Raw genomic sequence first — 15,841 nt, forward strand, 5'->3', positions numbered from 1 at the left:
TCAGGTTAGGAAGGAGGTTGAGCTGCTGGAAGGTGTCCAGAGAAGGGCAACAAAGCTGGGGAGGGGTCTGGAGCACAGCCCTGTGAGGAGAGGCTGAGGGAGCTGGGGTTGCTTAGCCTGGAGAAGAGGAGGCTCAGGGGAGACCTCATTGCTCTCTCCAACTCCCTGAAGGGAGGTTGTAGCCAGGTGGGGGTTGGTCTCTTCTCCCAGGCAGCCAGCACCAGAACAAGAGGACACAGTCTCAAGCTGTGCCAGGGGAGGTTTAGGCTGGATGTTAGGAAGAAGTTCTACACAGAGAGAGTGATTGCCCTTTGGAATGGGCTGCCTGGGGAGGTGGTGGAGTCACCATCCCTGGAGGTGTTCAGGAGGAGACTTGATGGGGTGCTTGGTGCCATGGGTTAGTTGTTCAGGTGGTGTTGGATTGGTTGATGGGTTGGATGTGATGATCTTGAAGGTCTCTTCCAACCTGGTTTGGTTTATTCTAAATAAAGGTTTATTCTAAATTCAGGTTGGACATGACCTCCAGGATCAGCCAGTCCAACCTTCTGCCCAAAGCCTCCATGACCATTAGACTATGTCCTGAAGTGCCACCAGGACTGAACCCCTCCAGGGGTGGGGACTCCCTGGGCAGCCTGTGCCAGTGTCTGACCACTGCAACAAAGACATTTCTCCTGCTCTCCAAGCTGAACCTCCCCTGGTGCAGCTTGAGGCCACTTCCTCTTGTCCTGTCATTAGATACTTGGGGGAAGAGGCCAACAGCAGCCTCACTCCAACCTCCGTTCAGGGAGCTGTAGAGAGCTCCCTTCAGCCTCCTCCTCTCCAGGGTAACCAACCCCAGCTCCCTCAGCCTCTCCCCACAATCCATGCTCCCCAAGCCCCTCACCAGCCTCATGGGCCTAAGGATGCTGCTTTGTATCCTCCCCTGCATCTCTCTTCTCTTTCTGCAGCCACCACTCAAGTGAGAGTGATGAGAGGAGACATCCGAGACCCTGCCCTGCTCCTTGCTGCCATGCAGGGGGTTCATGTGGTCATCCACACAGCAGCTCTGGTGGACTGCAGGAGCATCAAACCCTTCTGGGAAATGAGAGCAGTCAATGTTGGGGGTAAGCTCTTTCAAGCAAGCAATTCCTCTCAGCCTTAAATTCCCATCCAGGGATGGGGACTCCACCACCTCCCTGGGCAGCACAGCCCAAGGGCCAATCTCTCCTGCTGGGAAGAACTTGCTCCTCACTTCTAGCCTAAACCTCCCCTGGCACAGCTTGAGACTGTGTCCTCTTGTTCTGGTGCTGGGTGCCTGGGACAAGACACCAACCCCCACCTGGCTACAACCTCCCTTCAGGGAGTTGTAGAGAGCAATGAGGTCACCCCTGAGCCTCCTCTTCTCCAGGCTAAGCAACCCCAGCTCCCTCAGCCTCTCCTCACAGGGCTGTGCTCCAGACCCCTCCCCAGCCTCCTTGCCCTTCCCTGGACACCTTCAAGTCTCTCAATGTCCTTCTTAAACTGAGGAGCCCAGAACTGGACACAGGACTCAAGGTGTGGCCTAAGCAGTGCTGAGCACAGGGCACAAGGACTTCCCTGCTCCTGCTGGCCACACTCTGCCTGCTGCAGGCCAGGATGCCCTTGGCCTTCTTGGCCACCTGGGCACACTGCATGCTCATGTTCAGGCAGCTGTCAATCAGCCCCCCCAGGTCCCTTTCTGCCTGGCTGCTCTCCATCCTCTCTGCCCCCGGCCTGTATCACTGCCTGGGGTTGTAGGTCAATGCACAGGAACACATCCAGATGGGTTTTGAAAGTCTCCAGAGAAGCAAGCACTGCAACCTCTCTGGGCAGCCTGGTCATGTCCACCAGCCTCAACACACTCCCCAGTACAAGACCATACCAGCAGAACTGCATCCATGCTTCAGGGGAAACCTTCTGTGTTCTAGCCTGTGCCAGTTGTCCTCTCCCTGTCCTCAGCTGAAAAGAGCCCAGCCCCATCCTCATGACCTCCACCCATGATGCCCTCTCAGTCTGCTCTTCTCCAGGCTAAAGAGCCCCAGGCCTCTCAGCCTCTCCTGCTGAAAGAGATGCTCCACTTAGCTTCCAGTAATGGCACTGAGGTGGTTCAGAGCAAGCTTACAGATGTGCAGAGCTGTTGAGCATGGGACAAGGACAGCAGTGAAAAGCTAACCTCATTCTAGTGAGCTCATAGTGTGCCAGAGACTTCCAGGGGGGAATATCCCCTGGAGGATGAGTGGTGGGATTGTGAGCTCTAGGTGAGCAATTGGACTCGATGGGCTTCAAAGCTCTCTTCCAATCCCAACACTTCTATGATTCCATGGTCCCAGGATCCCAGCACTGTGGGGCTGGAAGGGACCTCTGGTGATCACCCAGTCCCACCCCCTGCTCCAGCAGGGCACCCACAGCAGCTTGCCCAGGAGCACAATGGCCAAGGAGAGATGGAAGCTCTCCACACAAGGAGAGATGCCACAGCCTCTGTGGGCAGCCTGCTCCAGGGCTCCAGCACCCTCCAAACCCCACCAGAAGCAGAGCAGAGCAGCTGAGCTGCACCCACACTGCACCAAGGATGTGATTTTGATCACAGTCAGAGCTCACAACTGCTGCCTACCTGCAAGCCACACACAGCTGAGAGCTCCACAAGGCTTTCACCCTACCTCCAAGAGCTGTCTTCCTGTTGGGTATGAAGTCTGCTGACAGAAAATCTGTTCATAAATGTGGGAAGCAAGCAGAGGAGACACAAGTGATGGCAGCCCCATCAGGGCAGCACTGCCAGCAGCACCTGGGGCTGTTGGCTGCTCACAGGGCTGTTAAGCACAAGGAAGGACATTCAGATAGATTTTTGTCTCTCTCTCTTTCAAACCCAATTACTGCTTAGGGCCTCTGCTATTTGCTGATACATTCAAGGACAGCATTTGAATTCCAGCCTTCCTTTCACTGCTGGAGATGTTTTCAAACCCAGATGCTTTTAAGAGCCTGCCCTGTGTGTGTGCACTGAGGAGGCTCAGAGCCCAGTGGCTCCTGCTGCCTCTTAATGGCTTTGTGACTCTTCCTCCTTTTCTGCTTGCTAGGAGCAAAATACTGCAGTGGGGAGAGGCTCAGGCAGACAGCAAGGAACACTGAGCACTGCCCTAGTCAGCAAACCAAACCTCGGATTTGGGGGTGCTGGGGGAGGAGAAGCTCAGCAGGAGCCAGCAGGGAGCACTTGCAGCCCAGAGAGCCAAGCAGAGCCTGGGCTGCAGCAAGAGAATTGTGGCCAGCAGGGCCAGGGAGGGGATTTTGCCCCTCTGCTCCACTCTGCTGAGACCACAGCTGCAGCTCTGGGGCCAGTTCTGGAGCCTCTGTGCCAGGAAGGATATGGAGGGGCTGGAAGGTGTCCAGAGAAGGGCCAGGAGGAGGAGCAGAGGGCTGGAGCTGCTCTGCTGTGAGCACAGACTGAGGGAGTTGGGGTTGTGCAGGCTGGAGAGGAGAAGGCTCCCAGGAGACCTCATTGTGGCCTTCCAGGATCTGCAGGGGGCTGCAGGAAAGCTAGGGAGGGACTTTTGAGAGTGTCAGGGAGGGATAGGACTGGGGGGGATGGAGCAGAACTAGAAATGGGGAGATTGAGATTGGCTGTGAGGAAGAAGTTTTTGCCCAGGAGGGTGGTGAGAGCCTGGCACAGGCTGCCCAGGGAGGTGGTGGAAGCCTCCTGCCTGGAGGTGTTTGCAGCCAGGCTGGAGGTGGCTGTGAGCAACCTGCTGTGGTGTGAGGTGTCCCTGCCCATGGCAGGGGGGTTGGAGCTGGCTGAGCCTTGAGCTCCCTTCCAGCCCTGACAGCTCTGTGATTCTGCGAAACCTCTTGCAGATCATAGAGTCATAGAAGACCAGGTTGAAAAGGTCCTCAAGGATCATCTGACCCAACCATTCTGGGTAACAGTAGAGCTGAAATGAGCTGGCCCAGCACCCTGTCCAGCTCAGTCTTCAAACTGTTCACTTCATAGATTCACAGATGGCATTGGGTTGGAAGGGACCCTCAAAAGTCATCTTCTCTAAGCCCCCTGCAGGCAGCAGGACATCTGCATCTAGATCAGACTGCCCAGGGCCACATCAAGTCTGATCTTGAGTGTCTCCAGGACTGGAGCCCCCACCACCTCCCTGGGCAGCCTGCTCTAGTGTCTCCCCAGCCTCCCTGTGCAGAGCTTCCTCCTGATGTCCTACCTACCTCTGCCCTGCTCCAGGTTCAAACCATTGCCTCTCATCCTAGCACTAGAAGCCCTTCTGAGCAGTCCCTCCTCAGCCTTCCTGCAGATGTTTGTGACCCTCCCAGCAAACCACACATGCCAGGCTTTTCCCAGCATGGCTGGTGAGCAAGTGTCCCTTTGAGCAGCACAGCCTGAGGTGTCTCAACAGCAGAGCAGCTGTGCTGCCTCCCTGCCTCCCCTCGAATGGCTTCATGCAGACCTCCCTGAGCTGAGGCTGCTGCCCTCACTAGAACTTTTTGACATCTTGAATTGAAAGATCAAAGTCTTCCATGGAGATCATAGCAGGTCAAAGAAGCAAAGTGAATTGTGGCTGATACCTGCTGTAGGCTCTGTGGAAGAAAGCAGGGTCAGGAGAGGTCACCTCTGTAATCCTCTGGCTGGCTCCTCTTGTAACACAGAAATGCATCCAATTACTGCCTGAAGCCCAACCATTTGTGGCTAAATTGGATGGTGCCTTTTCAAAAGCCTGGGTGCCCAGAATTAAGGGCTGGGAGTTCCTGGGCCAGCTCCCCTGTCCTCCAGCAAGCCATAACCCTGCTGGAAAGCCTGAGTGTGGCTGTGGCTAATTACCACTTCTGCCCCAAATTTACACCTTCTGCTTTGATCCTCTCCTCTGTTTCAACCACTGCTTGCCCAGTCCTGTTGTAGCCTGCTTGAGTAGCCTGAAGAGAGAAGAGAGCCCTCTTCTACAAGAGCTATTTTTTCCATCCAGTCACTTAAAGAGTTTCTAATCTGCTCTGTTGTTGTGCTGAATGGGTTTGAGCTCAGCTGTTCCCAGCAGTGTCTCACCACGGGGGTGCTCAGTCAGCTTTACAGATTGTGAGAGGCTCCTGCAGAAATCAATTGATTCCTTCCCTCTGCTCAGCTCTGGGGAGACCCCACCTGGAGTACTGCCTCCAGTTCTGGAGCCCCTAGCACAAGAGGGATCTGGAGGTGCTGGAAGGTGTCCAGAGAAGGGCCCAGGAGGAGGAGCAGAGGGCTGGAGCACCTTTCCTGTGAGGACAGACTGAAGGAGTTGGGGCTGTTCAGTCTGCAGAAGAGAAGGCTCCCAGGTGACCTCATTGTGGCCTTCCAGGATCTGAAGGGGGCTCCAGGAAGGCTGGGGAGGGACTGCTCAGGATCTCAGGCAGTGATAGGACTAGGGGGAATGGAATGAAGCTGGAGGTGGGGAGATTGAGGCTGGAGGGGAGGAGGAAGTTCTTCCCCATGAGAGTGGTGAAGCCCTGGAATGGGTTGTGCAGGGAGGTGGTTGGGGCCCTGTCCCTGGAGGTGTTTAAGGCCAGGCTGGCTGAGGCTCTGGCCAGGCTGATCTAGTGTGGGGTGTCCCTGCCCATGGCAGGGGGGTTGGAACTGGCTGAGCCTTGTGGTCCCTTCCAACCCTGACTGATACTGTGATACTATGATACTATGACACTATGATAAGTCTTCCCTTGGATTCCTACCCTCTGAAATGATCCCAAACTCCAGGATTTCCCTGATGATGCCAGGCTGTGCCTGTAACAGCAGAGGGAACAAGCACAAGGTCTGGGACAAAGCTAAAGGGCAAAGACTGTTAGCCAGCTATAAATGACTTGGAGATTCCCATAACCCAGCCCTGTGAGCAGCTTCCTTCATCAGCTGCCTTATCAGAGTGAAGGTGCTCAGTGTGCAGCCATGGTTAGCGTAGAGGCACAGAATAATTGAGGTTGGGAAAGAGCTTTGAGATGGAGCCCAGCTGTAACCCAACTGCCATGAGCACTAAACCACATTGTGGGTTCATAGGATCATAGAATAGAATCAACCAGGTTGGAAAAGGCCTCAAGGATCATCAAGTCCAAGCTGTCACCCAACAGCTCATGACTAACTAAACCATGGCTCCAAGTGCCACATCCAATCCCCTCTTGAACACCTCCAGGGATGGGGACTCCATCACCTCCCTGGGCAGCACATCCCAGTGGCCAACAACTCTCTCAGTGAAGAACTTTCTCCTCACCTCGAGCCTAAAATAGAATTGCTTGGGTTGGAAAAGGCCTCTAAGACCATCCACAGGCTCATCAACCTGACACCACCATGGCCACCAAACCCTGGCCCCAAGTGCCATGGCCACAGGGTTCTGGAACACCCCCAGGGATGGGGACTCCACCTCCTCCCTGGGCAGCACCAAAGACATTTTTCCTCATCTCCAACCTGAGCCTCCCCTGGCACAATTCCAGGCCATTTCCTCTCCTCCTATCACCTGAGACTAGGGAGCAGAGCCCAACCCCCACTTCACTACAACCTCTGTTCAAGCAGCTGTAGAGAGCAGTGAGGTCTCCCTTCAGCCTCCTCCAGTTCCCTCAGCCTCTCCTCACCCTAAGTACCACATCTACTGCTCCTTGTACACCTCCAGGCATGGGGACTCCCCCACCTCCCTGGGCAGCCTCTGCCAGTCCCTGACCACTCTTGCAGCAAAGAAATCTCTCCTAATGTCCTCCCCTGGCACAACCTAGGTCCTAAGCCCATTGCCCCTCAGCCTACCACTGCTTCCTTACGCTGTTGTCACTGAAGTTCTTGTAGCATCAACCTGAACCAAACCCACAATGAACACAAAAAGCATCCCTGGAGGAGCCACAAATCATTTAAAGTCACCCTCCAAACTCCAAAACCCAGCCAAACACATCCCCCACACACAGACCCACAAGTTGAACCTCTCCTAAACCCAGTGGAGGGCTCCAAGGCTGCTGAAGGGCCTGCAGCACTGCCTGGGGAGGAGAGGCTGAGAGCCCTGGGGGTGATTGGTCTGGAGAGGAGAAGGCTGAGAGGGATCTGATCAATGTCTATCAATAGCTGAGGGCTGGGGGTCAAGAAGCAGGAGATAGGCTCTGCTCAGCTGCACCCTGTGCAGGACAAGGGGCAATGGATAGAAACTCCAGCACAGGAGGTTCCACTTCAACATGAGGAGGAACTTCTTCCCTGTGAGGCTCAGAGAGCCCTGGAGCAGGCTGCCCAGAGAGGTTGTGGAGTCTCCTCTGGAGCCTTTCCAGCCCCATCTGGATGCATTCATGTGCAAGTTGTGCTGGATTCTATGCTCCTGCTCTGGCAGGGGGGTTGGATTCAAAGCTCTCCAGAGCTCCCTTCCAACCCCTAACATCCTGTGAGCCTGTGAAACCATGCTTGAGACTGACCTGGATTCTGTGGGGGCTTGTAAACTGCCTCCAGCACTTGATTTAAAACTCTGCAGCCATCAAGAGTCTGTTGCAGTGGTTTCACCCTAATGGCATCCTGCAGAGCAATGTATGCAGCTAACCACTGCTCCTTGGCCAGGAGGTTGCACTTCCCCATCTGACAGTCTGCTCATGCCTCAAAGAGGTGGAAAATGTGGAGCTTTGCTCTGCAGAGCTCTCAGCTTCCTTCTTATTAGCAACCATTGGGTCCAAGTCAGTTGTCAATAGCCACAGGGGTGAAGCCACCTCCATAGCTATAGCTCTGGCTGCTGCTCCCGTGCTACAAACCACCCAGCCCTGTGCAAACAGACCTGAGGAGAAATGTCTGCCCAGAAAGGGTCCTCAGGCACTGGCCCAGGCAGGTGGTGGAGTCCCTGGAGGGGTTTAAAAGCTGTGTGGATGTGGTGCTGAGGGATGTGGTTTGGTGGCAGTGGCTTAGAGGCAGTGATGGCATCCTGAGCTCTGGGTGAGGAGCTGAGCTTGGTGATCCCAAAGCTCTCTTCCAGCCTCAGCAGCTCTATGAGTCTGTGACTCTAACTGCAGCCTTGTCCTGTGCTTTAACATCTTTTCCACCACAAACCAGATGGATCTTCCCCAAGCCAGGATCCCAAGCCTGGGAATCACTCTGGCTTTGCACAGCAGGAACCAAGCAAAAGTGACTCATCTTTGTCCTTCCCCACCTGCCCCACAGGTACTGAAAATGTGCTAAGGGCCTGCTGTGCCCTGAGCATCCCCTATGTTGTCTACACCGGCTCCATCGCTGCAGTGGGACCCAACACTTCATGTGAGCCCATGCTCAGGTGAGGCTCAGCAGGTCTGCTCCAGCACTCTGGATCTCTGCTCACACAGAGAGGAGATGGCAACCAGCTGGGGATTTTGCTGGGGAGGGACTTGTGACAAGGGCTGGGAGTGACAGGATGAGAGGGAAGGGATTGAAGCTTGAGGAGGGCAGATTGAGAGTGGAGATGAGGAAGAGATTCTTGGCAGTGAGGCTGGGGAGGCTCTGGCACAGGCTGCCCAGGGAGGCTGTGGCTGCCTCCTGCCTGGAGGTGTTCAGGGCCAGGCTGGATGAGGCCTTGAGCAGCCTGTGCTGGTGGGAGGGGTCCCTGCCCATGGCAGGGGGCTGGAGCTGGATGATGTTTAAGGTCTCTTCCAACCCAACCCATGCTGTGACTGTATTACCGCACAGCTCAGTGATGCACAGGTGATGAAGCTTTCCCCTTCCTCCTCATTTCCCCCAATCTCTTCTACTCCTCTTCCTCACAGCCCAGCACCCTACCTGCCTTTTTTTTCCCCCCTCTGTCCCCCTTCTCCATCTTTCCTTTCTGATGCTTGGGAAGTGACACAGACAAAGCCTGCCTGGTGTCTGGAGGGGGGGATGTGTGCAGGGGAAATGCTCACACCTCAGCATCCCACAAGGATAGGAAATGCCTCTGTCAGTCCCAGTGCCTCCCAGACAGCCTCTGCAGAGATGCCTTCTGACAATGCTGCTCCAGTCTCCTTAGCCTGCCCCAGGCTCAGATGGCTTTGGACAGCAGCAAGAGCATCGTGCTGAGCTCTTTGTTACCACCAGGCTTCAGAAGGGGAGGGGGAAGGCAAGCAGGGGCAGACTCAGCAGCCCAGGAGCAGCAGGCAGCTCTGGCCCTTTGTGCTGCTGCTGCCTTCTGAGAGCTTTGGGGGGCAAAAAATAAACTGGGATTGAAAAGGGAAAAAAAAAACAACCTAAAGGGCAGTTCATTGCAACCAGGATTTGTAGACAAGGCCCCAGACTGTCTTGGGCCTCACCTGGGCTTGCAGCAGGCCCTATGCAACCAGACTTCTTTTCTGGCTGCTTGGCTGCTTTGCTTCTTGCTCCTCACCTGGAAACACAGGGAAGAGAGTTTGCTGCTGAAGGCCCTGGGTGTGTGAGGAGGCTGCCAGCATTGTGCTGCTCCTGAGGCATGGCCAGGGGGCTGGCAGCCCTGCCATGGGAAGAGAGGCTGAGAGCTGGGCTTGTTCAGCCTTGAGAAGAGAAGGCTTAAGGGAGACCTTATTACCATGGACCAGCACATAAAGAGTGGCTACCAGGAGGCTGGAGACTCCCTTTTGACAAGGAGTGCCAAGAAGAGGTGATGGGGACAGGATACTGCTGGGGAGGTCCCAACTGGCCTGCAGGAGATGTTTCCTCCTGAGACCAGTCAGAGACTGAATCATCTCCCAAGGGAAGTGGTGGATCAGTGTGAAGCCTCAGCTGGGCAGGGTGCTGTGCCAGCTCAGTTCAGCTGTGCTCTGCTGGACTGGATGATCCCTGAGGTCCCTTCTGAGCTGTCACTCTGTGACTGTGTGATTTCTGCTGCTCCTGAGGCATTGCTGTTGCTGTAGGACACATGGGAGAGCCTGACCTCAGCTGGGATAGCTGCCACACATGAGCCCAGCCTGCCAAGCAGGCCAAAGGCAGCAGCACCATCCATGCCTTACGCATGGAGACCTGAGCAGAAAGACTGAGTGAGTTGTCCAAGCCCTGAGCTTCCTCTCCCAGCATCTCCCAATCCCCTCAGCTGTAGATCTGATGCATGAACTCATCACAGGCCACTTGCTCCTTCCCAGAGCTGCAGCCAAGCCCCATCTGCACCAGAAGCAAGGTAACTCCTCACACCTATCACAGTCTCACAGAATCACAGAATCACCAAGGCTGGAAGAGACCTCAAAGATCATCGAGTCCAAGCTGTCACCACAGACCTCATGACTAGACCATGGCACCAAGTGCCACATCCAATCCCCTCTAAAAACCTCCAGGGATGGGGACTCCACCACCTCCCCAGGCAGCCCATTCCAATGGGCAATCACTCTCTCTGTGTAGAGCTTCTTCCTAACATCCAGCCTAAACTTCCCCTGGCACAGCTTCAGACTGTGTCCTCTTGTTCTGGTGCTGGCTGCCTGGGAGAAGAGACCAACCCCCACCTGGCTACAACCTCCCTTCAGGGAGTTGGAGAGAGCAAGAAGGTCTCCCCTGAGCCTCCTCCTCTCCAGGCTAAGCAACCCCAGCTCCCTCAGCCTCTCCTCACAGGGCTGTGCCCCAGACCCCTCCCCAGCTTTGTTGCCCTTCTCTGGACACCTTCCAGCAGCTCAACCTCCTTCCTAACCTGAGGGGCCCAGAACTGGACACAGGACTCAAGGTGTGGCCTAACCAGTGCTGAGCACAGGGCACAAGGACTTCCCTGCTCCTGCTGGCCACACTGCTCCTGATGCAGGCCAGGATGCCCTTGGCCTTCTTGGCCCCCTGGGCACACTGCTGGCTCATGTTCAGGCAGCTGTCAATCAGCACCCCCAGGTCCCTCTCTGTTTGGCAGCTCTCAGCCACTCTGCCCCCAGCCTGTAGCTCTGCCTGGGGTTGCTGTGGCCAAAGTGCAGCCCCTGGCACTTGGACTTGTTGAATGCCATCCTGTTGGCCTCTGCCCATCTGCCCAGCCTGGCAAGGTCCCTCTGCAGAGCCCTTCTGTCCTCTAACTGACCAACATCTGCTCCCAGCTTGCTGTCATCTGCACATTTGCTGATGACTGACTCAATCCTCTCCTGCAGATCATCAATAAAGATATTGATCAGGCTGGGGCCCAGCACTGCTCCCTGGGGCACACCACTGGTGCCTGGCTGCCAGCTGGCTGTGGCACCATTCACCACCACTCTCTGGGCTCAGCCTCCAGCCAGTTCCTAACCCAGCTCAGAGTGCTGCTGTCCCAGCCAGGGGCTGACAGCTTGGCCAGGAGTTTGCTGTGCCCTGCTGGGGAACAGGGCTGATTTCTTGGTTCTCTTTGGAATTATTTCAGGACCAGTGAGGCCAGTTGCATCTTTGGTCCCATGAGATTTCCTCCTTACAGCTATAAGTTAGGAGGCTGAGGAGCAGGTTGTCTTCTGTGGTGGCAAACAAGTGCCCAGCACAGACATGAGCCCTGCTTGCCCTTAATTGTGGGTCCACCACTTTGCTCTTCCCCTTGACTGTCACTTGCTGGAGATGAAGGAGCAGCTCCAGCACAAAGCTGCTGCTTGCATTTCTGCCAGCTCACAGACAGCTCTGGCACATCACCAGCAAAGGTCTCCCAACTCTAATCAGTTCTGTGAGAAAACTAAGCAGCAGCTTCTCCTTTTGGTTTATGGCTCAGGAGAGCCTTCTCTGTACCTCCAACGAAGAAAAGGAAGAAGGATTGCTCTGGTTGCACCAGGTGTGGTCAGCAGGGTGAGGGAAGTGATTCTCTCTCTCTACACTGCCCTGGAGAAACCACAGCTGGAGCTCTGGGGCCAGTTCTGGAGCCTCTGTGCCAGGAAGGCTCTGGAGGGGCTGGAAGGTGTCCAGAGCAGGGCCAGGAGGACGAGCAGAGGGCTGGAGCTGCTCTGCTGTGAGGACAGACTGAGGGAGTTGAGGTTGTGCAGGCTGGAGAGGAGAAGGCTCCCAGGAGACCTCATTGTGGCCTTCCAGGATCTGCAGGGGGCTGCAAGAAAGCTGGGGAGGGACTTTTGAGGGTGTCAGGGAGGGATAGGACTGGGGGGGATGGAGCCCCTGTGCTCCCTTCCACAGTCCCTGACCAGCCCTCCCCATCTGCTTCAGAGGCAATGAGGACACCAAGTACAGCGGGGAAGTGGAGCTGCCCTACGGGAAGACGAAGGCTGCGGCAGAGGAGCTTGTGTTGGAAGCCAACGGCACGAAGGTACTGCCCCAGCACAGGGTGGGTGGAGGGACAGAGATGGTCAAGAAGATCCCACAGCTCAGGTCTGAGTGTGGATCCAGCTGCTGCCTTGACCTGAAGCATAAACCACGTTGCCCCCACATCTCCTGGCAGCTGACAAGCTGTGCCAAGGCCAGAGGGCGCTGATGGCCTTTGAGCCTGAGCTCCAGCAGCAGGGGGGGCTTGGAGAGAGCTGTGCTCGAGTAGGTCCTAAGAAGCCAGGTTCACCAAGCTCACCCTGCAGAAAGGGACACTTCTCAGATGTGCCCCAGTGCTTTAACACCCCAAAATCCTGCTGTGCCCAGAGCCAGGCCCTGCCCTGGGCCAGCTGGCTGCTCCTGTGAGGCTCCCAGCACTGTCAGCAGCGACATCAGCTCTTGTGCAGGATGGGGCAGAATGGGAAAATGAGGCTTGTGTCCCAAATCACTGCCCAGAGCATCTTTCTCTCTGGGTTACAGTTTGATGCCAGCCACTGTAGCTACCTTGCTCTGGAACCTGGTTTTCCTTACCACGAATCCCTGAATCACAGAAAGGCTTCAGTGGGAAGAGATCATTTAGTTCCAACCCCCTGCCATGGGCAGGGATGCCTTCCACCAGAGCAGGGAGCTCAGTCCTCACCTGGCCTGGTCTTAAATAAGTCCAGGAATGTGGCCTCCACCACACCTCTGAGCAATCCATCCCAGGGGCTCACAGCCCTCAGAGTAAAGAACTTCTTGCACTTGGTGCCATGGTTTAGTTGATCAGATGGTGCTGGGTGAGAGGTTGGACTTGATGATCTCTGAGGTCTTTTCCAACCTGGTTCATTCTATTCTATTCTATTCTATTCTATTCTATTCTATTCTATTCTATTCTATTCTATTCTATTCTATTCTATTCTATTCTATTCTTCCTAATGTCCACTCTAAATCTAACCTGCTCCAGCTGCAATCCATTGCCCCTTGTCCTACCACCACAGACCCTCGGAAACAGTCCCTCCCCAGCTCTCCTGGAGCCCTTCAGGTACTGGAAGGTTGCTCTAAGGTCCCTCTGGAGCCTTCTCTTCTCCAGGCTGCACAGCCCCAGCTCTCTCAGCCTGTCCCCATAGGAGAGGTTCTCCAGCCCTCTGATCATCTCCATGGCCTCCTCTGGGCCCTCTCCAACAGTTCCTTGTTGTGTTGGGGCTCCAGAGGTGGGCAAAGTACTCCTGTTGGAGTCTCACCAGAGCAGAGCAGGGCAGAGCAGAGCACAGGAACAGAATCACCTCCCATGCCCTGCTGTCAGTGATGCTTCTGATGCAGCCCAGGATGCCAATAATAGAATGGTTTAGGTGGGAAGGGATCTTAAAGATTTTCTAGTTCCAACCCCCCTGCCATGAGCAAACCACTCATTTATACATCACAGTTGTGGAAGAGTTGATGCCAGCAGCACCACAGTGCTAGTGCTGGAGATCCAACACCTCTCAGGGAGCACCACATGGCTGCAGGTACACTGCAAACAGCAACTGAAACTCAAACTGAGCACCTCCTTCCATCTTCAAACCAAGCCTCAAGTGTCCAAAGCACCTCTGCAGATGTTGACTCCTCTAGCCCAGCACTCCCAGGGTTTGGTTCTATCTGGCAAGCCCAGCACCACTGCAGAGTTCATCTCTGAGCCTCTCTCTCACCCACATCCCTGCCTGGTTTTGCAGCTCAACAATGGTGGCAAGCTCACCACCTGTGTCATCCGTGCAAACACAGTGTATGGGGAGAGAGCAACCTTCCTGCAGGAGCTCTACTGCCTTGCCAAGGCCAGCAGTGGTGTCTTGAACTACCTGCAGGCTGAGGACACCGAGAGGAACTACACCTACGTGGGTGAGTGAGGGATAGGTCACCCTGCACACAGTGCCCCCAGGCTGGCTCAGCCACACAGCAGTTGCCAGGTCAGTTTAACCACAAACTGTCAGGAAGGCTCCAGGCAGACCTCATTGTGGCCTTCCAGTACCTGAAGGGGGCTACAAGAAAGCTGGGCAGGGACTTTTGAGGGTGTCAGGGAGGGATAGGACTGGGGGGGATGGAGCAAAACTAGAAATGGGGAGATCCAGATTGGATGTTAGGAAGAAATTGTTCCCCAGGAGGGTGGTGAGAGCCTGGCACAGGCTGCCCAGGGAGGTGGTGGAAGCCTCCTGCCTGGAGGTGTTTGCAGCCAGGCTGGAGGTGGCTGTGAGCAACCTGCTGTAGTGTGAAGTGTCCCTGCCCATGGCAGGGGGTTGGAGCTGGCTGAGCCTTGAGCTCCCTTCCAACTCTGACAATTCTGTGACTGTCTTAGCAAGGACAAGAAACTACTGACAAGGCCTGCAGAGAGAGCTGCAGAAGGCATTGCAGGGGAGCATAACTCCCCACGGGTTCCATTCCTCCTCTGCAGCACACTTGGATGTCTTTCTCCAAAAGAGCAGATAACAGCAGCCTGGAAATGCTGCTAGGGAAGAATCAGGCCTAGGGAGATCAAGTGACTTCTTCAAAGGCTTGCAGCAGAGCCAGGAGGAGAGCCCTGGAGCACTGCCTGCCATTCATCCTGCTGGCACTCCAAAGCCCTGCCCTTTGGCTTGGCTGGAGCTGTGATCACAAGGCACATTAATTGTGTGGCTCAGAGGGAGACCAAAGGGCTGAGGGATCTTGGAGGTCTGGATTAACTTCTCAGTCTCCCTGCAGCAGAGCTGAGCAGGAGTGCTCTCCCTACTTCACAGTGCTGGCCCCAGCAGAGCCAACATCAGTGAGCAGGGACACTGAGCTCCTCCTGAGCTCTTCTTTTTCTCCCCCTCTTGTTTCCCCAGGGAACGTTGCATGGATGCATGTCCTTGCAGCCAGGAACCTGCAGCTGAAACCAGACTTGCTGGCAGGACAAGTGTACTATTGCTATGATGACACTCCAACAAGGCAGAGCCTTCAGATCCACCTCCAGCTGCTGTCCTCTGTGGACCCCTCAGTGAGACTGGGCTCAGGCATCCCCTACTGGAAGGTGTGGCTAATGATACAGGTGCACAGGGTCATGAAGCTCATCCTGTATCCCCTCTGGAAGCCAAAACCCTTCTTCAGCTTGCCTTTGCTGCACACAATCATCACCACTTTCTCCTATGAGACAGACAAAGCCTCCAGGCACTTTGGGTACAAACCTCTCTTCACCTGGCAAGAGAGCAAGTACAGAACTGTGCAGTGGCTGAGAGCAGCGGCAGGAAACCTGGAACCCCCACCCCGGCTTGGTGGTCAGAAGAAGAACTAAGCAGCAAGTCTGTGGTCAGGAGAGAGCAATCACACAGCTGTCTGCACACAGCCACAGGGGCTGCTGACCTCTCACTCCCAGGCTTGGCTGCTGGGAACAAGAGGGATGGGTTTCAGCTGGGAGTGGGTGCACAGCAGAAGCAGTTTTGTTCCACAGCCTGGTGAGCCTCTCTCTCTTTCCATGTTTGGCAAGAGGAACTCTCCCTGGCCCTGGTTTCATACACTCAGGGGTGCTTCAGGGATGATTTGGAGGAAGGCAAGGAAAGACCAGTGAGTTCCTGACCTGTTGGGGATCCTATTGAAGGGGAAAATAATAACTACCTTTCCCAGGGTGTTTCCTGTGGTTCTTAACACCTGGAATATGATAGCTGACTGGAAATAGCATAGCACAGCATAGCATAGCACAGCATAGAATAGAATAGATTTAAGCAGGTTGGAACAGACCTCAGAGATCATCAAGTCCAACCTCTCACCCAGCACCATCTGATCAAC

At 55.2% G+C, this 15,841-nt stretch overlaps 1 protein-coding gene across 1 annotated transcript; it reads left to right on the forward strand.

Annotated features, from left to right (window-relative positions):
- Positions 1-560: 560 nt before the first annotated feature.
- On the forward strand, positions 561-15,631 carry LOC137454957 (3 beta-hydroxysteroid dehydrogenase type 7-like). The gene is made up of 6 exons (XM_068165409.1): positions 561-612; positions 876-1,103; positions 8,111-8,219; positions 11,999-12,098; positions 13,783-13,945; positions 14,905-15,631. Exons 1-6 carry the CDS (start codon positions 561-563, stop codon positions 15,348-15,350), a joined length of 1,098 nt encoding a protein of 365 aa, XP_068021510.1. The 3' UTR covers positions 15,351-15,631.
- The last annotated feature ends 210 nt before the right edge of the window (positions 15,632-15,841 follow it).

The sequence above is a fragment of the Melanerpes formicivorus genome, unplaced genomic scaffold (genome assembly GCF_026170545.1).
Source record: "Melanerpes formicivorus ecotype bairdi unplaced genomic scaffold, bMelFor1.0.p_v2 SCAF_88, whole genome shotgun sequence".
In the NCBI taxonomy this organism is placed as follows: Eukaryota; Metazoa; Chordata; class Aves; order Piciformes; family Picidae; genus Melanerpes; species Melanerpes formicivorus.

What these genes read in the sequence shown, in the direction of transcription:
- LOC137454957 (XM_068165409.1), top strand. Translation starts at nt 561, where the DNA reads ATGACCATTAGACTATGTCCTGAAGTGCCACCAGGACTGAACCCCTCC. An exon ending in GAGAGCAGTCAATGTTGGGG is followed by an intron (nt 1,104 to 8,110) that starts GTAAGCTCTTTC and finishes CCTGCCCCACAG; the next exon opens with GTACTGAAAATGTGCTAAGG. An exon ending in TGGAAGCCAACGGCACGAAG is followed by an intron (nt 12,099 to 13,782) that starts GTACTGCCCCAG and finishes CTGGTTTTGCAG; the next exon opens with CTCAACAATGGTGGCAAGCT.